Raw genomic sequence first — 24,091 nt, 5'->3', positions numbered from 1 at the left:
TGTACCCATTCACCAAATTTCATTGGTCCAACGGAAACACAATTGAAGTTATGCCAATTAACGTATTTGCTATAATAATCGAATCGATTTTTCGATCATACTGACATCTGTACTTTGAAATTCGCATTGTTTTTGGTTTAATTTCTGGGATATGGGTATCTACTATGTATTTCCTTGTCTACTATGTCCTTAGATGTAAAATCCTATATGCTATAGCAATTCGATATATTTTAAGAAAAAGTAGATTCGATATATATCGAGCGTGAGACTATATACAAAACATGTTTCCATTGCGCATTGTGAGGAATACCATGATGTACCAATTCACTAAATTTCATTGGTCCAACGTATACACTTATCATTTTATGCCAATTTCCGTATTTGCTATAAAAATCGAATCGTACATTCGACTATACTGCCACCTGTATTGAAAAATTCGCATCCTATTGATAACCCCTCCATTCGATGGCCATACCCTTATCCCTCTCTTCTCTACTATCCCCGCTTTCAAAATTTCGCCTATGTTCTTATATTGGTGACGTATATAGGGCGATGCGTGTATTTCTTACGGGGACCTAATACAAAAAGATATAAATTCATATTGATATATCTTCGTTAGGAAACAATACTCATCTAAATAATTTATGTGTACGCATAATTCATTTCTTCCCTTACATATTTTTATAATTTTTATCCCCGTAACTATGTAAATAGGTCTGAAAAATGGCTCAATCGAATGCAACCTTTTATCGATCATAACTTCGACTGTAATCGCTCGATTCGCTTGATTTAACTTTTGTCGAAGAAAAGACATTAACAGTAGTATTATATATGACTTTCACATTCATGCCTTGATTTAGAAAAAAGTTATTAGCGATTTAAGCGTAACCAAGGAGATTGGTATCGATATAACTCGCACATGAATCGATCGAGCGAAATGGTCATCATTGCAAAAGTTGACCATTTTGATAAAAGTATTACCCTAAAAATTTCATTCATGTAGCTGGAACGGTTGCTATGATATTCAAGATTGTATGCTCCACAAAATAATGGCGACAATGATTTTTCGCGTGCAGGATATTTTTCGGAATTTAATTATGAATTAACCAAGAGGGATACGGAGAAAGTGAGCTCAAACGTGAGGGTACGAAGTACCCTCTAACGGTTTTTCCAGAAGAGTCCAAATTTTCATATGGCACATGTCTCAAGGCTGAAATCCGAGTTTGAAAATTCGCCCTTCACGACAATGTAAAATCGAAATCGTTTATTCCTCGGAATTGTTTCGACATGTGAAAATTCCAAGATAGCCAAAAAATCAACCAAAAAATTCTATACCAAATAAGTCAAGGAAAATGTCGTACGATTATTGCAAGTTGGTCAAAAAAATTCCTAAACTTTTTCCATAAGAAAAGCATAGAAAACGTTCAAAAAATAATAAAAAATACTAAATATCAATTGGTCGCAATGACAACCATACCAAAAAATCGACCAAAAAATCTACTTTATGTCCATTGAATATCATGTTCCTCAGACGTTTAAAAGTACGAAATAAAAGCGAAAAAGTTTTAGCCCCATAAGGCTCCCATGTTAATTCAAGTCGATATATCTCGAAAACTAATCGATTTTTTCAAGTTTTAAGATTTTTCCTCCCGATGAATTTTTTTTCACTTTTACATCCAATAAGCCAAATATCCACACCTACCACAGTTTGGGCTGTGAATTTTGATGAGTCAGTCAGTGGTTAACCAATTTGCCATCTTATATTAGCTTAATTAATTAAGAGATAAAGCAAATACACTACAAGGTACATTCAATGGAATGATATTTTCACATTAGACAAAAAACATCCATTCATAAAAGTATAAAAAACTATAAAAAAACACTTTCAACCAATTTCCATCCAAATACGTACAACTGCACAATTTACTCTTAAAACTTCCAAATTATCCAATCCAACCAGACATAATCAGTCACACACACGTTTTAAAGTTATTTCCTTGCAAATCACACAGTAGGAATGCCCCAGGGATCTTTCGTCTTCTTGAGAAGAGTGAGACATGTTCCACTAATTTTGTAGAGTAACTCATCCAGCTTCTCTTTAGTGTACACCTGGAGAAAAAAGGATAATTACTTAAATATGTAAGCAAAAGTAGATTTCCAGCGACTCACTTACTTCTCAATAAACAGCTTATACCCAAGCTTGGTGGTAAAATTATTATTCTTAAGAAAAATTGCTGGACACGTAACAATACATATTATGGTTTTACCCTCAAAAAAAAAGGTCCTTCAGAGCTACATTTCATGTTATTAAACATAACTACAATTAATTTCAAACATCTTTGTGACTGGGAGACAGGCCCAAGTTTTTTGGGGGATGAGGGTGGAGGGCAAGTGACTTCCTGAAAACCAACCACAATGCAATAGGCAGAGCCTAGCTTCCGGCATTTTCAGTCCTCCTTGGTGCAGGCTTTGTAAGTTAGTTGTGTTGCCAAACGACCATTGTCTTAGTTCGCTTGTTGTGCTGTGGTGATTGCTATCCAAATGGCCCTTGCAAGTGGTCAAAATATGGAATCTGGGTAGGAAATGAAAGGGATAGGAAGGCTTTTGACAGAGGAGCTAGATGGGCTTCCCACCCTGCCTCATAAGTACGTCCACGCTGATGAATGGAAGGTTTTTGAAACAGTCTTTCACTTCCATCACTGACAAAGTCCTTTGAGAAAACATGGCAATGCCTGCCTCTCTCCCTCCTCATCCTACATCCCTAGTGTTGCAGATTCCACCTCCTTCGCTGCTTGAAACATTCTGAGCTTGCACTACTGGCCAGATATTTGGAAACTGGAAAGGATCATAATTTTTGCACACTACACTGATATACTTGGATTGCAACAGATTAAATTTGATGATGGCTTTCTAAGTGACAAAGATATATGAAAAGGATTATAATTTACTACACATTATACAGATACATTTGGATTGCAACAGATCAAATTTGATGAAGGCCTTTGAAGATAGATTTGATAAGTAATTTAGAACACATACAACATATGTATCCCAAACAATTTAGACAAGGTTCCTGGGGCTGTAAATTAATTTATTAAATATTATTTACCATTGGTTGACAAAATGACAAATGGTACTCTAGCATCCTTGGATGGATTTGGGATTCCAGACTTAGAGTTTATCAAGCTGTAAAGTCATATTGATCTCAGAAGTTTAATTAGAAGATATAGTGAAAAAATGCAAGAACTTAATATCAATCCTGCCACAATTACTTATAATACAACAGAATATCACCGTTACCAGTAAAAGGACAAGTTTTGGAGACTTTATAAACTTCATTTACTTGGCATTTGCATCATTCTTTCATTTGAAACAGGGACTTAGAGCTTGGGTGTATATCACTATAAATAGTGACAACACGATACACATGTATTCCGTACACAATAGTATGTACCATAACTACCTAAGATTGATAGAATTCTCGGATTAATATCGAAGAATTCCCCATGATAGAACTATTTTAGAAAATAATTTAGCTTGTAATTCTTCTGCCTTAGGGACCCTTCAAGCCCAGAATGTAATAACATCAAACCAATTGGCAACCAATACAAGTTGTTATGATGAAGTTCCCACTCCACTGAACCTTAGGGTTACATATCTCCAGTAGTTTTTCTGAATTTGATAGAGTTATTTTGGAAATGACATTTTCATATTTTCAAAATCATTGAAAATCACAATTGCTAACTCACTTTTTACAACCTTGAGTATGACCTTTGCACTCTCACACCAAATCTGACATTAAGACCTACATACAACCTACATTAAAACTCTCATTCAACAACTGCAGCTCTCACCTGTTTTGACTTCAATAACTGAAGCTTTCAATTTTAGTCCACTATTTGTGATGTGGTTAAAGATATTAAGTAGGAATATTGTATACGTATTTATGAATCCAAAAAACAAAATAAAATATACATAAAACAGCATCATGAACTCCCAGTGAAAACATAAAAATTTTATTATGAAAAAGTATTCTACGGGCACTTCTGATGAAGGTGCCTATCCCAGGTTGAAGGTTACTCTACCATCACATTACCTTATACAGTTGGTGCTGTTCAGAGACCACAACTTCAGCCAGCTGTAAACATTCAGTCAGCTCACCAGCAGATTCCATCACAGTGTGAAGTAACATAACCACCTTGAATAAAAAAAATAAAAAAATATAAAAAGAGAGGAAAATCAAAAGACAATGTTTCCAATTTTAACATTTACCTCAACAAAATTAGATAATTGGGATTTGAGAATCATCTAACAATAGAGGAAGAACAATTCAATGAAATAAACACATCAAATTACAAGCTTTTAGACCTTCTGGGGCAGAATTTGAGGGGATAAATATCTTGTGGGTGGTTTTTAGCCTCACTTTTACGTATGACGGGGTATCCACTAAACTAAAAAAACAAAGAGAAACTTCTAAATAATGATGAAGGACCCATCCTAAATTCTTCCTGATACTCACTATTACACTAAGAACATAACGCTTGCAGTAATTTTTTCACTCTGTAATGATCATACTTACATAACATTTCCCCCCTCCCCTCCATCAAAGTTAACCTTCCCTTCCCCTCCCGCTTTCAACCGTTCACTTCCCTCAATCCCCCCATGCCTTACGTTCAACCCCAAACTTCCCCTCTCCTTTTTCCCCCCCTTCACCCACATATTTCAGCGGTGTCCATTGTTTCTGCATCACTGAACTTCATATTGAAGTGAAGTTTACACCCTCAGTTGCGTTGAGAAGAGAATCTTGGATTCCGAAACCGGTACATATCTCCCGTCCAGGTGACATTACCATCGCTCGATCACGAGCTTTTTTCCTGGAGTTTAGCCCTAAGAGTAAGTGTTAGTTGAGTGTGTGTGAGATTACTCAATGGAAGCAGCCTTAGCAAGGCCCCTACAACCCTCGTAAAGGTTCCTTCAGAGTTGAGTGAGTGAGTGAGAAGGGTTTCCAGTGGAGAAGCTGGGGTCGGTCACTGCTGAGAATCTTCCCGTTCCAGGATACCAACACAGAGTTTTATTTGTACCTGCAACGAGGTCCCCATGTTACGGCCATTGGAGTTGCTTTCTCCTCCCAGTTATTCCACTAAACCCTTTATGTCGACTTATTGTAATTAACTTTGCCGGTAACTTTCTCAGCTAATTGAATTTTTAAATTATTTTCATTGAATAAACTTCACTTCCAGGCTCAACAATTTCCTGTAGCAAAACATTTCTCTACAATGAGGCTAAGAAACCACGTTTGTTTTTAAGCTGTCTCAACTCCTGAAAAAAGGATATGGCTGGTTTGGTAAGAGTAATTTTGCCGAACCTGAGGAATATACAACTCTCTAAGGTCTTTCATCTGTTGCCACCGTCGCCTCCTTTCTTCGTCCTCTGCACTTAGGCCCTGGGCTCTCATTAGCTGGGCCATGTCATCCCCACTCTCCACGTCAACCAGCCACCCCTCTGGGAAGAGGAGGATGTTGTAGAGCCTTGATTTTACAGTCTGAAAGAAAATGGGCACATTTCAAAGACAAAAAGGAAACATTGAACATAAAAATGCATACCCAACAAGCATAAATGAACTAGCAAAAAATAAATAATCCCCTACAGGGAGGCAGTTTTCTTTGAGCAGTTAAACTTTTCAGCTATTCCACAATTATACATACATATATTGAATTTTTCATACAATTACAACAGCTTCCACCCCCAGCTATTTCTATTCCTAGCATGAAAGGACTATAGAGGGCCTTTTCACCATTTGTTTTAGTGGTAAATTGTGACAGAGATTGATAAATTTAAAAAAATATAATTTTCTCTGTTTCGTTTTTTACATTCTCGTGGGAGATTGATTTCCTTTATGAGTGGCTCTCCTGGAACAAGTCAATGAACTTTGCAACGTCATTAGTGGTGACATTAACAATGTCACCGAATAATGAAAAGTAGGAGGCAAATTTGGCTTTTATGTAATTTAAAATTTATGTGAGAATGGCTGAAAACGGAACTTTTTTTCATCTAAGTACATAATTGTACATCCTTATCATAATTTTTAATGAAACTTTTATTACTTGGATATTCTGGACATTGGTGGGCTAAAGGATACTGCTTGCTCTCAGATGTGCAGGAATTTGGGTTTATGATACCGTCATGAATGATAGAATAAATCTAGAGTTTTACACCCATGTAAAGCACCACTAACTGTTTGATTTACGATCAAGAAATAAATCAGAATAAGCACTAGAAAACAATTTGAAGAACCAGGGATAGAAAATTACTTCATAGACATAATCTTAAATAGACAAAGACTTTCTTCAAGGTCATTGAAGATCATCTATGTTAACTTCCCTAACATCAGAATAAGGAAGCGCATAATAGTTTGGGAGCATCTTCCAAATAACCTCCTAAGTACCTTGGATTGAAGTTTGACTCCTAAGTTCCACCTCTCAACTTCAGCATTATACAATTCTCTTTGCTGCTCCATTGCGACTTTCTTGGTAAAAGAGTTAATGCCCTGAGGTGCAACAGGCTCCTTAGGTTTGGCATGATGATAGTGCTGAAACCAGTCTGAAAAAGATTTCTGAGCCTCCTGCAAAAGAAACAAAATTCATGTTCACAGAGGTAATTTTGAGCGAATTGATGGAACAGAACCTAAGCAGCAGGCTTAACAAAGACTAAATAGTTTAAATAACAATATGCATATTTAAGAAATTTATCTTTTCCATAAATACATACCATGTAGGTATTTCTTTATTTCATACATTTGATTTAATGAATAAATGCATACTATTAGTGGAAGATAATGAGGAAGGAATATGATCCACAAAGAAAGAACAAATAATGCTCAATAAACACAAAGTCTGATTAATATTTGAAATTTCGAATCTGAAATTCAGTCAGCAAAGAACTTAAGTGCGGACTACTGACATGGTAGTGAATTAGTAGGGAATATGAAGAACATACAGCTAGTGTAAGGAAATTTCCGACAGATACGTTGAGTGGAAATATTTCTTCTGCAGCAAAAGAAAAAACATGGGAAATAGTATACCAACAGTTTTGTGCATGTGATGCGACAAAAATAGGGTACCAGTTTACTTTAGAATCTACAAGTTCCTGATCAGGAAATTATCTTCTCCAGATCTGACTTGACTGATTTCAGATATGACTGGTCAATAACTGGCTGGACATATGTATTTGTAACCCAGTATTCATAAAATTTAGGCAAACATTCTTACCAGATACGCTTTGTAACAAAAATATTCTCGAATTGAGTTTTCTATTCTTCGTGGGACTTTTCCTGATAAAGGTATTCCCTCAAGTTTTTTATCATCCAAATTTCTCACTTGATATTGATCCAAAATAATCTTGATGGAGTCCATTGGGATCTGAAATGCATAACATAAATATGTATTGGTAAGGGCAGAATAACATGAGAATGGAAAAATGTATAATCTAATGAACAAAAGAGCAATTCAAATTAAGGGTAAGAAAAAGAGGAAGCAACCTTTTCAAGGGCTTGGTTAGCACCTTCCAATTTTCCAGCAGCCAAAAACATCCGTATGATAGCATTGCCTTGCCAGACTGCTTCTGCACGTTGGGAAGGAAAAAATACCAAAAAGTCCAGGGCTCTAATTTTCTCCAAGTCAGTTTCTGTTAGTTCTTCTTGAAGATCTTGGGCAACACATTTAATTTCTCGACTCCTACAAAATGATCAGGAAAGTCAGAATCCATATGATATGCAACCAAAAATATCTTATGTAAACTTAGGTCGGAGGCCAAACCCTAGCAATCAATGATAAAATTAGTATAGCTCGTAAGTGACATCTTTTACAAGTGAAAGAGAGTGAAAAAAATATAATATGAAATTATAATATACTTAATAATTATCCATAAATCAATCTGATAGAATTTTCGAAAAGTCAATATACCTTCACTCGTATGGCTGTTAAAATAACCCACAGAAAATTATTTTAGATACATATTTCAATATAACACAATCAAGGTAGTGGAAACACTTTCTTTCCAAGAAATACAATTGAAGCATCCCGAAAATTCATGGAAATAGGTAACTGTTCTAAGTCTGTGAGATCTTCAATATCAATAATAAAGCTAGGGACAAGCTGGTTTGGTTCTTAAGTTATCAGTTTCTCCAGCTCTTGAGTTCAAGCCAAAATCATAAGCCAAAAGGAATCAGTAACATATTAATTTTCCACAATTGAAACATTTTCACTTGCTGAAAAGGAAGGCTTTCATTACTGATTTATATCAAAATGATTAATAATCAGGCTTACAAATAAGCTTTAAAAGAGTCACATTACACAATAAAATAAAATGTAAATATGACCACAGCAAATATGCCTCAGATATTCTGAATTATTAAAACTGAATTTGTGACAACATAGAATACATATAGAAACCATAGTTACACAATCACAAGAACATACTCATGAGTACCTAAAATATTGAATGAGATTTTAACATTTAAGTAGGTAAATAAATAATTTTACCACTCTTTACTCCAAAGCCTTCAATTTTAATGGGTCAAAAGTTTTCAAATTGGTTTTTGCTAAAACTAAAATGGAATTATTTCCCTTTGCCTTCCAGCTTTTGTTTAAACTCAAGAACTACTAGTAGTAGAATCAAGGGACAAAGAACCAAATTGACCCATTCATAGTTTTCTTATTCACATTGGTCATGTCAGACCCTTGGCAGGGTTTACCAACAATTGGATTCTGAAACAACTACAGTAAACTCTTGATTTTACGAAGTCAGTGGGACCGGAAAATTGGCACTTCGTAAAATCGAGTTTCGTAAATTCAAACCTTTTTCATAAGTCACGAAAAAAATGTTCGCTTTTTCTTCTTCCGCCGTTTTTTGTCTTTAGTGGTCTTATTTAAATGTTTTCGGTGGTTATTCTCGGTATAATTCATAGAAAAGGCTTTTTGGTATCGATTTATGATGTGAAAAATCGTTAAATAATTATACCACCATAAAATTCCCATTTCTTGTTCATACTTCAACATCAACGATCGCTAAAGAAATTCCCGACCAGTTTAGAAAACGTAATCAAATAATGAATTGCAATGTTTATTATAAGAATTAACAATTATATATTTGTGGTTAGGAGCCAATAGCTACTATTAAGTATGCAAAAGATAGATATTTGTTTCTGACACCCACGGAATTTTAGCGGCAGCCGGCCTAACCGCCATTTATGTCGCCCTCTATCGCTCAGTGACGAGAAAAAAAGAAAAACAAGGGTCTTAGCCCGTTTCCAAAATAACCTTCGTAAGTTAATATTTCGAGTTACTTCGTATTTTCAGCAGAATGTGCTCTATTTTCACTGAGATTCAATTACGATCATAAATAACGTACGATGTCATTATCTTCTGGCGAATATTTGAAGTAAATTCTGTTTGAGTTCTCCGTCCGACTAAGACTTAATTCTTCATCAGGACTGTATTCTTCATACCGGGTGTGAGGTGACCTGTTCCTATAGTATGTTTCTCTCCTTTTATGCCGACAGGAGCAAGGTTCCAACCGGAAAACGACAGGAGAAACATCTTACAGTATCGGAGAAATATAGATAGAAACGTTATTATCCACATTGATTGTTTTCCTACAAGAGACGTTTTATCATTTCTCAACGTGGTTAAGTATTGGTTCGCTAGCGTGAATTCCCAAAAAATGACACGCAAAAACCTGTACCGTCACCTCATTTAGTTTTCGTGTTCCTTTCTCCGCCGTATTGAAAGTTAGGCAAAGGATCATTGACATAGAGAAAAGATTTTCTTAGTTTTAGCACAAAAAAATAGTCGCGCCATAATCGTAAATAAATATAGTGTGGAAAGAGCAAAGAAATTAATTTCAATTGAAAAGTCAGCTGAGAAGAAGAGAGACAATTATAAGCGCGGCACCATTTTCCCGATAGTGGAAGATACTTCTTCCGCCTCTCTCCGGTTAATAACTTCCCCCCGTTGCAGGTAAAGATGAACCATGCCCTACTCCACAATCGGGGAACGTTCCCAGTGGGTGGGGTGAATAAGAGTGGGATGGGGATTGCCTGAGGGAAGAAGTGTGGTCAGCACAAGGACTGGTGAAGGGGGCAGGACAAAGAAGGGTGGGGAAATGGCCTTCAGCTCTGCCTCAGTCTACTTTTGGGGGCCGTATTTTTTTGCGACGCACACAAGCTCAGTCTCCTTAGGGAGGGAGTGAATGGGAAATGCTGGGGAAGGAGGGGTTTGGGATGCGTAAGGTGGGTGTCAGCAAGATCAGTCAAAGGCGGCAAGAGGGAAGGGACGGCTTTGGAAAGACAGAACCCCAGCATGGGAGAACGGGGAAGCGCGTGAGAAGAAAGTTCATGGTTAGACTAGGAAGTGCGTCTTCATTACGAGAAGCCTAAAATATAAATTGGCGGTAAATAGAGCCCAGTACTTAAGATATTTAAGTTGCTCATTCACAAAGGCCAATATATACACGAAAAGATATTATGGCGCGGATTGCATGTATCAACGTCCATTTCGGGATGTTATTAATTTCTGTTCCCATTTATAAAAGTAGCAAATAGATTTGAAAGAATGATAATCATGAATAAAAATATCTAAATCGATATCCAAACGCACATGAGCAAAATAGATGAATGTATACATAACGATCCATCGCAAGTAATACCGCTCAAGCTTCTTCCGGCATAGGACTTTAAAATTCTGGATAATGCCTAGGTCCAAGGGCTGGGACTTGCTAGTCGAGTTCGGGGGTAAAAAGAGGACTCGAACATTAGCCAATTTTAGATCTTCCACGTATTTATGAACGGTGGCATTATCCATTATTAAAACAATTTTGCTGTTCTCTCCAGCAATTTTTCTCTGTAGACGTATAACCGTTTGCTGGAAAATTTCTCGGGTCATCCAGCTGTTTTTATTTGCATGGTAAAAATAGGGGAGGGCTTCCAATTTTACATGTTTTAAGCACCGTGGCCTTTCAAATTTCCCAATGACAACGGGCTTATTTTGTCCGTGCCCGTTTGGTTGACGCACAGCCCCACAGTAACACGCACTTTACTCTTTTTCCCCCCATGGCACCTTTTTCCTTTGAAACCCAGGGTTGCGTCAGGTAATGCATTAAAAAATAGCCCAGTTTCAGGGGCCAGCGAGGGTGAGCTCGTCGAGGAAAGGGTCCCGGATTAGGCACCCTTCGAAGTGCTTCGGCGAAAAGTAGTCACGTAGTCTTCGAAGTACGTTCACAGCAGTGCAAAGGGTTAATTAGGGGTGTACGAAATACTCCGCGCGACCTTCCTGACATGTTAAACTACGAATTATTGTCGATGCTATGTTTAAGAACAGGCACGTAAATAGGGGCATAATGTCAGCCGCGATATTTTAACTTAACTCCTACTCCCCCTATATTCCCACAGTGAGGTTTTTGGCGACCCATTTCTCTCCAAAGTTGCATTATCATTTACGATTTCGCACTTTTGATGGACCAAAGTTGGAAGCGCTGATTTTGTAGCTACTTACGCCGGCGTAACTAGTTTTGTTGACAAAATTTTCGCCGTAGTTCGTATAAACGAATGCCATTTGCTCCTAGGGACCGAGCCGAGGTTCGTAAATTCAAAAAATTTCGTATAATCGAAACTTCGTATAATCGAATAGCACCATGTATTTAGCATAGGCTTTTCACCGGGACCGCAATATCACTTCGTATAATCGAAAACTTCGTAAAATCCTGCTTCGTAAAATCAAGAGTTTACTGTATTCCCCCAACCTTAATAATCAAACACAGTGACTTCCTACCTTATATTTTCAACAACTCGCTTTGTTATTTCATCAACATTAAGGTGAAACTTTTCAGCAAACTCAAGGCAGTTGTTCTTCTCTTCAACATCAACTATACTTTCTAAGAAAGATGCATACAGTTCCACTTGCTCATCGTGTGGAAGAACACTGACATAAAAGGCGACCAGCTGCGGTTCACGCTTTTTCATCAGCTCCTGAAGAAGTAATAAATTTACAAGAGTTACACAACAGAACACTTAAAAGGAGAAACATGGATGCATAAAAAAAAAGCAATCAGATGATCATTTTAACAACTGTCAATAAACTATCATCAATTAGGTTAAACAATCTAAAGACAATACACAAAATCTAGGAAAAATATCCTGAAGTAATAAATAAGTAAATTACAGAAAGCCATCCACATTTCAACACATAAAAGTAAATGCATTCCACACATATATACACTGCAACTACAGCTCAACAGGCAATGATTTGAATTGAATCAGAAACCTACCTGAACATAGGCTCGAAGTATTGCATTCTCCGCACTGCCGTGGCTTGAGCAACCTATCTGCCTCAAGAAAAGAACAAAATGAGCCAGAAACCTCAGAACGTGGGGACGCGGCATACTGTCCAGTGGATTTGAGTGATTAATCCAGTTCTCAGCTTCCGTCATCATTTCATCTATGTGTTCCAGCACCACGCATTTCAGCACAATATTATACAGCATTGATGCCTCATTTCTAACTTTGGCATCTCGGGAAGACGCTAGCTCAGAAAAAAGTTGTTCCAACGACATGCTGCAAAAGAGAATATTGAAATTTACTGAGACTACGTAAAGCCAAACAGTACCATGTATATTTTCATTTTATATAAAAAAAATTATATTCAGTGAAACCTCTATTTTACACTTTTGAATGGACCACTTATAAAGAGTGCAAAATTGAGGATATTGTAAAATAGAGAATCATTGTTTAGAGGCGGTATTGTTTGGGACCTGATAAAAATACAAAATCAGGGAAAATGTATAATGGGGGAATGTAAAATCGAGGTTTCACTGTATTTTGTAATAGGTTGTTTGAAAAGTTTCATAAGTGACGGGTTGGGTGGGAGTGGCGAGGGCTGAGGAGAGCCTCATTTATGTATTTTGAGTGTATTACGACATGAAGAAATAACATAAAGCACATGTGTGGATGACTTGGCATGAATGATAGTTCTTCATACTTGTCCCAAGAGAGAGAGGTATAACTCGTCACCCACAGTTTTGAAACACAGGTTGACCAAAAAAATGAGTGATAACAAATAGAAAAAACCCACTCCCACCCCTAGTAGAATATGAAAGTGTTTACCTTCCCCGTTCCTCCCCCCCCCCCCCCCCCCCCCCACTCCTTTACAAATTGAAGAGGCAAGAAAGGAAAATTCTTTGAGGACAGAGAGAAGGGGATTGAAGGAAATAAAGAGCAACTGAAGAAGAGAAACTCTGGCATCGTAGGAAGCTGTGAACATAGTTAGAAGTCCTGCCTGCAGCCACAGCCACTACCAAGTGCAGTCAGCAACACAACAAAAGGAAGTTCTAAACCCGATAAGTACGGTCTCCTGCCATACCCCCTCCCACTTGTGAATATGGCGAGGCCTTAAATCTCTGCCATACACACCTTCAGTGAAGGAGATTTAAATTTCCAAATCAATTCTCTCTCCCCCAATTTTTTAACCCTTCTATAAAATTGAAGTGTGATTGAGTGTATGTGCAAATATCAATGAGTTTCTAGGGAGAATGATAACTCTGGCTTCTCTAGTACAAAGAAAAACATTGCAATTTTTGGTTGAACTAGGAAATCGCCTTAAAATGTATGAATCATCTTAAGATTTGTGGTACTACAGGTTACCTTTTCTTAGAAACAAATATCCTGTTTTCCACAAATAAGAATTAACCAGTGCATCACCTCAGGAAATAAAAGAAAACAAGAAAAATATGATTTCACCCCATGCAAATCTGCTCCCCGCTGGCTGAAGGTAGAGAGGAAAAATTGGTCTACAGTTATGGGCAATCATCAACGAAAATGAAAATAGCCACTTACCGACCCCTCCAATATTCCTCAGGAAGGGGTACACGCTCTCCATCCGGTGCGACAGATGCAGCTCTTACATGACTTTCAACAATCACATCCACGGAACAACGAAGGCGAGCCCAAAGGTGATCTTTCCATGTGCTACAAACATTAAGAATGGAGTTGACATGGCCACAAAGAGCACCATAAGACGCTCTAACACATGGATGGACCTTTTCATCTTCTGCCAACCTCCAGGCAATGAGTTTCCACAAATCCCTGCAATGTAATTACAGTAAAAAAATGGAGCTAAGAAGAAGTAATGGAAAAGTCAAACAAAATGAAGGAGAAAATAAGAATTGGAATTTAAATGAATAAAACAGAAATTTAATTTTGACATGGATAGGAAGAATTTCCACAAAATTCAGCAAGACTTGCATTACATTGAAACCATTAAGTACACATAACAACAACCATTAATGCTATGGCCACCAATTATTTAAAAAAACTGATACAGTATTCCAAGATGACCAACATTTCCTCAAGAGAAAGCAAAGACTTACAACACATCCATGGAAAAAAGTGGCAGAAAATAAGGGTGTACATACTTCTAATATAAGTTGAAGCATGAAGATTTTTGGCACACATAGACTTATAAAGTAATTCTATAAAGTGAACAGAGAAGCAACTGAAAACACATTCTACAAGGACAACAAAAACACACCTATGCATTTAAAAAATGCAGTTGTTTTAAACCTCTCTCAAAACAGAGGGAAATAAAAAATATTTCCTGGAACTAGGGGAATTCTAATTAATTGTTGAAATCCTCTTACCTGTTAGGATTCCCTTCAATTTGAACCTTTTGGGTGTGAGGCATGTGTGACAATGAATAGTTAGGATCATGGAATAGTCTCCAGCCATTGAATGTAGATGCCCTCCACTCCTGACCACAATGACGACAAAGCATCTGGGCTCTTTCCATTTGCCCACATCGAATCAATAAAAATATCTGCCTAGCTAACCTCACTTCGTCTTCCTGTGAGAAGATACCAGAGCACAATTATTAAGAGAAATTCTGTTCAACCTTCTACACCAGCAAATCATGCAATGAGTCTAAGGTCATATTATTTCCAATAAAAAAATACTAGAAACCTATGATAATGCTCTCACATGCCTACAATTTTCCATAAAATCATGAAGAAATACAGTTGTAGGTTGTAAATGTAGGTTGAAACTAAGTACAAAAGGAACTTAAAAGAATGCCACAACCAAAATAATTCATTGCTCAATATTTCACAATCTTAATACTACTTCATAAACTTGTTACAGAATCTTACATGAAAAAGAAACATAAAATTTTATTGGAACTGTTAAGAATCAAAAATATTTATGTAATATTATAAAATGGCTTATGAGCTATGCGGAAGTAGAGTTTTTGATAAGAAATGTAGCATTTAATGTTCTCAAAACAAGGTATATTGTATGTATATATGCATGTAATTGTTATGTGTTTCTAAAAGCAAGTTCGTTACCATGTGTATTAAAATTGCGTGCATGTACATTACTGGAATATCACAATTAAATGCAAATGACAAGAAAAAAATATCACTGAATTCAACGAAAAAAATTTATTTGTCTTGTATTGATAGCACCAGTTTTGTATAAACTGTGTATGATGGTAGCCCCAAAACGATTTCACAAGGGGTACCTATATATTCCACCATTTTTAAAGGGTTTTCTTTTGCAATGTTATTGCATATGAGAGGAATAAAGTTATATTATTATTATTAAAAAAGTTAGAAACTTCATCAAATCTTATCATACACAAAAATTCCCACTCGCATTGCAATGACACAGGCTGATAAATGCATTCAATTTTTTCCACAATGAAAACAAAATACTTTCTAATAACTATCAAAACAAACCTGATCCAAATCATGCAGTGGCTTCTGTTCTCGCAGAGGGGCATCAGGATCCATCTGAGTGACAATTGGTTGTGTACTGGTGTAAGGGATTCCTTTCTCTTGATTCTAGAGAAATAATTTGTTTCATATCACTTTAATGTTTGCACAGGAACTTCATAACAAATCAGTTTCTTTCACTTACTCAATCTCCATAACACCAGTAGCATTAAACTAAGTAGCATAAAAGAGATTTAATCACCCATATAGACCAATATCAGAGATGGAGCAATGGAAAATTTACCTGAAGTTGATGCAATGTATTCTCCCATCCAATGGTATGATCAGTGAAGGCTTCTAAGTGCATCAATCTGTCACTTTCACTTTCATCTGCAGCCCCTTTCTCCAACCAGTCAATCACTAACTGGCACTAAAATATTAACGATGATCACATATGAAAGCTGCATCACAAAAAAAAATTACAAATACCCAAAATTAGCACTCCTAAATTTTTTCATACCTGACGTAAAATGGCATCATCACGGTAAAGGTTCATAACAGCTTCTTTTTCACTTAGATGTCTTGTTGGATCAATTTCCTCTTCATCGTCTTGTTTGCCATTTGCACTATCCATGAGACGATCCTTGTACAAGCAATCTACTAGCCTCCATATGTCTCTTTCATTTCGTAGCCATTTTAATTCCTATAAAAAATGAGTGCAGAGAAAACACATAGGTTGGTTAAAATGCTTTCATATTGTTTAGCTAGCTAAGGCCCATTTTTAAGAGCAGAATTTATTCATGGTAATTGTAGTTCACATTGTTTTCAACCAAAATAGAATGAATTAAGCAAATGAAATTTATAAATGCTGCCAAGCACCAAATCCATGAATCTACTATGATTTGTAAAGACAAAAGCATTAAAAATTCTTTACTTGCACATCCTGCAGCAAAATGCTACTTAAAAACATGCCATTTGATTAAAAGTCCAACACTGCATGGCAATAACATTTTTAAGATTGATTATAGAATGCTTTTATAAAATATTGCTTAAGTTTCAACATAAAATACTGCCACTTCATTTGCTCGGAAATATATAGTTGGAAAGATTAACACACCCTATGAGAGATGCAGCATTTAAACTTATCCCAAATTCAGGTCACACTGTTTATAGAGTCTGAAATGGAAAGCTCAGGATAGAAGGGAGATGACTGAAGATCAAAGTCATGGCTAGGACCCAAAGATGAGTTTTTCAGACATACAGAATGGAGAAAGCTCAATCTTGTCAGGAGGAATTGCCATGCCAAGTGATGTGGTCCTATGAATATGACTTCTGTAGGCCACATCAACTGGGATAAGAGGAGCTAGAAAATATCATGAGGATATATGCCCTACAAATTTCAAAGATTAAACCTGTGCCTTCTTACACATGAATGCCCTCTTATTGCCTTCAAAGCCGGAAATGAAATATTAAATACTTTGGTTGTCAGAAGTAAATTTCACATTTAATATGTCTACGAGGTGTTAGAGATATGAATAAGGAATACAATGGATAGGGTGAAATTGCCCGAGATGGAGAAGAACAACCAAATGCAAGACATGGTAGGCAAGGACAGGAAAATTTTACTTGAGATATTAACAAGACAGAGGGTTTGGATGGTTTGATTACTGATCGGGGAGGGAACATTAAAAATCATGTCAGATGAAAGAATGTTAGGAAAGACAAAAAGGAGACGGAAGAAAATAGGCTTTAACGGTAGAATGGAAGGGAGTAGGCCTTGCTGTGAATTGAAAAAGTCCACATTGGGAAAGGAGACAGAACGGGGTGATTAGCATGATGCTTCATGTAAACCTGCCTTAACCAGTACCTCCAGACCATCCTACCAATAATTTCTCGGTAAATTGTTGGGTTGAAGGAATACAACTTCAGCACCAAGCCCAACATCGATTGCACAACAACAGAAAAAAAGGCACACACAATGAGGACTATTACCCGCAAGGAGGCATATTAGGTCCGCTATTGTTTTTAATATATGTACATTAATGATATACACGTGGGTGTTGACTCCAATATATGCCTTTTTGCAGATGATTACACAATCTACCACAGGATCAAAAGCAGTGAAGACCAGTGTACCCTTCAAAATGACTTAGATAACATATTTTCATGGATAATCACCTACAAAATGGATGTTTTTGCAAGAAAATGCAAAAAAATACGTTCACGAGAAGGAGAAACAAGGATAACCACTCATATATCTTGTTCGGGGGAAATATTTCCAACTTTAATGATTGTAAATACTTGGGGGTTAATTTCAAATCCAAACTTGATTGGGGAATGCATATTGATCAGGTGGTAGGAAAATCATTTAAAACTCTGCATTAGGTCATGAGAAATATAAAAAATAGTGCAACAGAAACCAAAGAAATGCCCTACATGACTATGGTTCGACCTGTATTAGAATATGCTACTTGGGTGTGGGATCCCAATTGTAACAATGATACTTTAAAGCTTGAAAAAGTTCAAAGAAAGGCAGCCAAGTGTACTCTAGGAAAGCATAGAAGGGGGAGAGAGGTACGCCAGGGTGCTTGGGATGGAAATCTCTAAAAGTAAGAAGAACCATAAATAGGCTATGTGGGGTCAGCAATGCCTTTACAAAAGAGCGGGGTTGGAAGGAAATGGGTCTTAAAGCTGGACTCATCCTGTTACATAGGAAGGAATGATCATGAATTCAAAATTAAGTTCAAGACGCAGAAAACAGAAATTTTGTTTAAATCCTTCCTACATCGAGGAATAAAGGAGTGGAAAGACCCACCTGAAGATATTTTTAAATCTTCCCCGTAAATACTACATTCTTTAAGAATGAGTGTTCATCGATTCTTGGTTGATAGCATTGTGGTTTATCATGGAGAGTTTGAAATTGGGTTATTTGCGTCAATCTGCATTTGTTAACTGTATGATATTAGAATTAATGTATTTTTATACTAAAGGAGTACATATTTTCTGTTTCTTTACTCTGTTATTACATAGTTAGACTTGTCATTCATTTGATTAAATCCAATGCTGCCACTACACAATAGCCTACTTCCAGTATTATGTGATAAATAAATTGTGGTTTGCACACCCACTGTTAGGAAAGCATTTAGCTTTCATTCACGTAAATTCCAACATTTTTTCATAAATGAATACTATAAATTAGAAAACTATTATTATTGATCGAATTAAAATTATTTTTCTTATTCCAAGATTATCAAAATGATTTTAACTATGAATGTATATGGCTATTTAGTGTGAATTGTGGTAAATATGAGCAGGAATTTATCACAACGGAGACTGCACAGTAATTAGCTGAAAGGACACAAAGATACAACCTCTGCCGCTTCCTTTGCTTTTTTTCTCTCAGTGAATTAATCTGCTCTGAAATGAATGTGTTAACGTAGATAGTCATTATTTTAATAAATTTTGTCATTTAAAAAAATCGGCATTAATTATTTATTGAGTTAACTGTATCTATTATGTTGATATTAAGAATGATTCTTTCACAAAATGAATAAAATTTAACTACATTGGATTAGAACCCTCCCAAAACTTAAGGGCAACTAATGCGCGTGAAATAAACCTACTCAGCTACGGAGCCTCATCTAACCAACATGTATACATTGAGTCCAAATATTAATCTTAAGAGAGGAACAACCTTGCCAAGGAGCCCAAATGAAAGCACTCCGACGGCCAAAACATTAGCGTGAACGTGAGTTTCCTCAGTGGCATTCTATCTGCCAGGGCTATAGTGCCTGGAGTTTGACTAGCCCGATCGCCCCCACATCCGTCCTCGTCAGCTCTTGGTGGCGAACGGTTGAGGGATGCAGGTTATCTCATGTGCCAACCTTCCAAGTTTTTACTGACCTGACCACATCTGTTAAGTGGGGCTTGTGAGTGTTCACATATTATTGGAAGTGATAGTACCTAGAGCATGTCAAATGCAAAAGTTCCGCAGAGGAATAACTATTTGCCTTGACCAGGATTCCAACTTTGTTACAAATGCAAAAATTTATAATTATGAAACATTTTTTCATTTGGATACAGGACTTCAAGATGAACAGACTAATCATTAACTACAGCCTTCACTTGCAGAAGCTACCGTGGTAAAGCATACTTTTTTCTATTAATTAACCAAAGAATTATATGATTTGCAGTGAGTCCATCTAAGCTCTCTTGAAAGAGCAATAATATAATTGTTGTTTTGCAAAGCAACACTTCATTCGCCTTACCTCATTTAATCCAGAAGCACCAAGGGATTCCGTTCGATCCCTCATCTGCTCAATAATTTTGGCACAGTCAGTGCAGTTGACGATAAAGTCTGAAACTTGACTGAAAAATTGAACCTCGCCTTGGTTTATTCGTAAAGTCTCGAAGAAATTCATAAACAACTCCTCTGTCACTGAGAAAAAATGATGAAAATGCATTAATGATGAACATGAATTAGAAAACTATCATTCAAGAACCTAAATTAATTCGAAAAAACTATAGCAAAAGAAAGAACAGCATTCAAATATAATGGTGGATTGGAAAAATATCTACTGGACAGTGTCAAGAGCTCTCTGATTTAAGTACCTGATTTCCATGGTTCAGACGAAGTTTGAACCATTCTAATCTTAGATTTCTCCATAACACCAGTGAAATCACCTGGATAGATGGTTAGTGATTTGTTTAAATGCAATGAATCATGCCTTGAGCTATCCAATGCATCAAGATCATCTAGTGAAGAATCATCTGAAATATGAGACTCGGGATCAGTTTCCTGGTCTATAACAGAAATTAGAAAGTTCGGTAATACTAATGACAATGGTTACTCCACTCACCCAGCATTGAATACCCCTTTAGCATTGACACGCCGGTATTGAAAAACGTAGAATTTCTTTTCGTTCCACCAAGCATTGTGGTGGAGTCATTCATACTTGACTTGGTGAAACTTCCATTTCCAAAACTAAATTTATCAAACCCAGGGCTAGTCATGGTGTCGTTTTCACTAATATATGTCTCTATGTTAATATGAATACAACACACTACTTCCTTATTCTTCCACTACATCACGGTGATAATAAAATTGAAGACGGCAACAAAAATTCCACACTGATCAAAGACGAAACGACATAGTGAAAGATTGATGTATATCTTATATTACAAAAGAAAGTATGAAATCATTAATTCACACTCAAAATTTCATTCCCAACTTGTCTGTTGATGGTTCCCCGCCAAGACAAACGATACGAAATGCGTTCTGAAAAACATGTCGCTAAGCGCACTAGCGCGGGAATCGCGGGGATTTTTCAAGTAAGAACCTCTTGCAATGTTCTTGATTTTAGTCATTGTTTTAGCTAAGTACGCTTTGTAAATTGTGTTTTCCATCGTTTCAGGTGTTTAAATTCACTTCAGTTCTTATATTATTATAATAAATGTGCCGTGTTATTGTCTTTTAACTGCATGGTATATAAGCAAAGTAAGTACATTCTGTTAATTCGATGACTACATTTTCCTATTAAAAGAATTTTCGTCGTACATTTTTGGCCTTGTTTCTACGCTCAAGAGAAAATGATATAATGTACGTATTGTGAAGTACGTTTGTTATACAGCATACAATTTCCTTTGATCTGAATGCCATCTCTTTGTCATCCATTATGGAAGTAATTTTTCTTGCATATTTTTTCAAACTCACACATATGATTTTGAAGTATTAAGAAAATTAAATGGATTTTGTAAAAATGGGCTGGGCACGTTTTTTCTTTCTCAGTGTCATTTTTCAAGCAAATTAATTTGCTCCAGATGCCAGAGATAACTTAAATTTATAAGCATGAATCCCAAGGTTCATTCGGTCATGGTATTGTTGATGCTAACACTAATTCCATGGAATTAGTGTTAGCATCAACAATAGCAATTCCAGAGTGCACTCTGCCAGATGTGCCACACCAGAGGGAAATAGGTGTTTATGTTGACTGCAGATCGTATCTGGAACTGTAGAAACAATTGTAGTGAAATAGAAAAGTACAGAGCCATAAACGAAAGATGGATTAACCTCATTAATCCAGTATAATTTTAGTTGGCATTCTGAAAAAATGGATGGGTTTTTCTGTGGTGTGAAATGTGGTCTTTCAGAGTCACTGATGCATTCCTCGGTGTCTTGGCAATGTAGCCCAGGTATGGTATGGTATTTGGAAGAGGCGACCCACAGCTGAGGTCATTTGCGCCATGAGGGAAATGTAGCCCAGATGTGTATTTGTGTCCCCAGAGCTGAACATCAATGACGGGCTTATACAGGTTGCATCAGATTACTTTCAAAGACAGAAGATGGTAGCAATACCTACATCTGAGCAAAGGAAGGGTTTGATTAAGAGTTGGTCTGGAAGGAAACTTCTCTGAAAGGGCTTAGAAAGCCTTTACTAAAGAATGATTGAACCAATGCAATCCAACAATGGCAGATGCTGGGGAGGCAATTGCCCCCCTCTCCCATGAAAGTTATAGGGATAGCTAAAGCAGTGGTATATGGCTAAGGTACTGGTTCGGGTCGCAGAAGCATGGGGTTAGGCACAAAAGCCCCCATTGCTGACCAGACATTTTTGCATTTCATGCTGTGCCTGTAATAAAGGGGCCCCCATGCCATCCTTCAAGGCATGCTAATCCTTTGGTGCCGTTGACTAGTGTGGAGTGTAGTGATGGCATTAATGACTCTTTTAGGTGAGCTGCCTCATGGGTAACATCACACTTCGGAGAGCCACTCGCACAATGCGACTCAGTCAAGCGTTTCTGGGTTGTGGAAGGGGGATGGGAAGAGAGGAGTCAAAGAAAGGGAGGGTAAGGTGGTGAGAGAGGAATTTTTGAGTGATTATTTAAATGCAAAATTTACTAGATCTATATTTGAAACATTTATGGTGAGCTCTGTGAGCATCCAGCTTGCTGCTGCATCATTCTCAGTAAGACTAGACTGATGGTCCTCCTTTCCAACATATACACAGCTTCTTCATGATCTCAGCCTAAAATCCTTCATTATTTAAAAAAAATAGCTTCATGAGAGGAATATGGTGGGTCTCATGTTTTCATGAAGTTCTTAAGAATTGTATTAACAGTAGAAAGATGGAGTAGATCATAATAATCTGTACATCATGTTAAAAATCCGCTTTTTATCCTATACTGAATTTCCCTGATTTTTAGTACTTTTACTCATACTTTACTAACGTAGTTTGAAAATTTAGCATTTGTATAAAGGAACTTTTCAAATGGATGTTATGCCTGAAGCAAGGTCATAGCTTGAAATATTTTTTGTGGGAAGGGTGTACTTGAAGACAGAAAGCATGTCAGAGGGAGGGGGTCCATTTGGAGGAGATAGCCACACCTAAGAATGTAGGTATCTCCCAAACATTTTGGAAGGGAGCCATTTGAACTCTTTTATCGCTCTGCTACACTACAAATATGCCTTAATTAATGGCTTAAGGTCAGTTCGACCCATAACCTCCCTCCTCATTCAGGTCACGTTTTCCATTATCATCGCCTTCTAATCCTTAATCTTTATATACAGAAATAAGAACACTTCAGAAAACATTTTGATCAATATTGGAAGTCTTTTCATTTCATTTGAATGTTATTATTCAAAAGAGGAGCCAGCTATTTAAGGTTTCATGAAGCATCAATATTTTCATATTTCTTGGAGTCCAACTAAAAATTGTATTTGTTTGAGGAGTATGATAGATGTTGAGTTATTTTCAGTGTAGTATGTCATGAATCAATTTGAAGTACTGAGACAGGCCGAAAAAAAAGATTCATAATGATAGAAATTTGTATGAAGCTAGAAAACTAATGCTTCAAAATGACCCATGTCTATCCCTCTGATCTTAAAGTGGTGGTTCAGGGTTAGCAAAAACTGAGGTGGGAGGGCATGGGGCTCCATTAATCACAATTGAGGGAAGGGATGGTCCCCAACCCCAGAAATCAGAAGTTTAGGTTATGACTTACTTTTTAATCGACACAGCCTGATTTACAAAATTATTTGCATCTTCATTCCAAGCAACTTTACTCTGATTTTAATATTTAACAAAATTTTAAGTGGAGAACATGAAAACCACTTACCCCATCCTGTAGAATAGAGATCAGGGAAAATTTCATTTTCCTATTTATATAATTAAGGGGAACGACAATTGGGAGGGAGGTAGCGAGAGGGAGGGCATTGCATCCCCCTCCTTCAAGCTCTAGCCCACCTTTGATTTTGGGGGTTGTTACACCCCTGCGTGAGTACAATCAATTTCCAAAACATTTCAATTAGATTAATTTTGTGCATGTGCACCTCTTA

General features: G+C 36.8%; 1 protein-coding gene across 1 annotated transcript; it reads right to left on the bottom strand.

Moving 5' to 3' along the window:
• Positions 1–1,893: 1,893 nt before the first annotated feature.
• On the bottom strand, positions 1,894–21,014 carry LOC124154337 (nuclear pore complex protein Nup107). Its single transcript, XM_046528007.1, has 16 exons — positions 20,616–21,014; positions 20,368–20,526; positions 20,025–20,194; positions 16,277–16,459; positions 16,061–16,186; positions 15,781–15,885; positions 14,689–14,891; positions 13,886–14,134; positions 12,322–12,607; positions 11,826–12,022; positions 7,538–7,733; positions 7,269–7,418; positions 6,446–6,622; positions 5,366–5,542; positions 4,097–4,198; positions 1,894–2,109 (listed from the first exon to the last, which is right to left on the bottom strand). Exons 1-16 carry the CDS (start codon positions 20,767–20,769, stop codon positions 2,005–2,007), a joined length of 2,739 nt encoding a protein of 912 aa, XP_046383963.1. The 5' UTR covers positions 20,770–21,014; the 3' UTR covers positions 1,894–2,004.
• Between the last annotated feature and the right edge of the window lie 3,077 nt (positions 21,015–24,091).

The sequence above is a fragment of the Ischnura elegans genome, chromosome 2, assembly GCF_921293095.1.
Source record: "Ischnura elegans chromosome 2, ioIscEleg1.1, whole genome shotgun sequence".
In the NCBI taxonomy this organism is placed as follows: Eukaryota; Metazoa; Arthropoda; class Insecta; order Odonata; family Coenagrionidae; genus Ischnura; species Ischnura elegans.
Note: the sequence above shows the minus strand (reverse complement) of the source record. Positions and strands in the feature narration are given on the sequence as shown.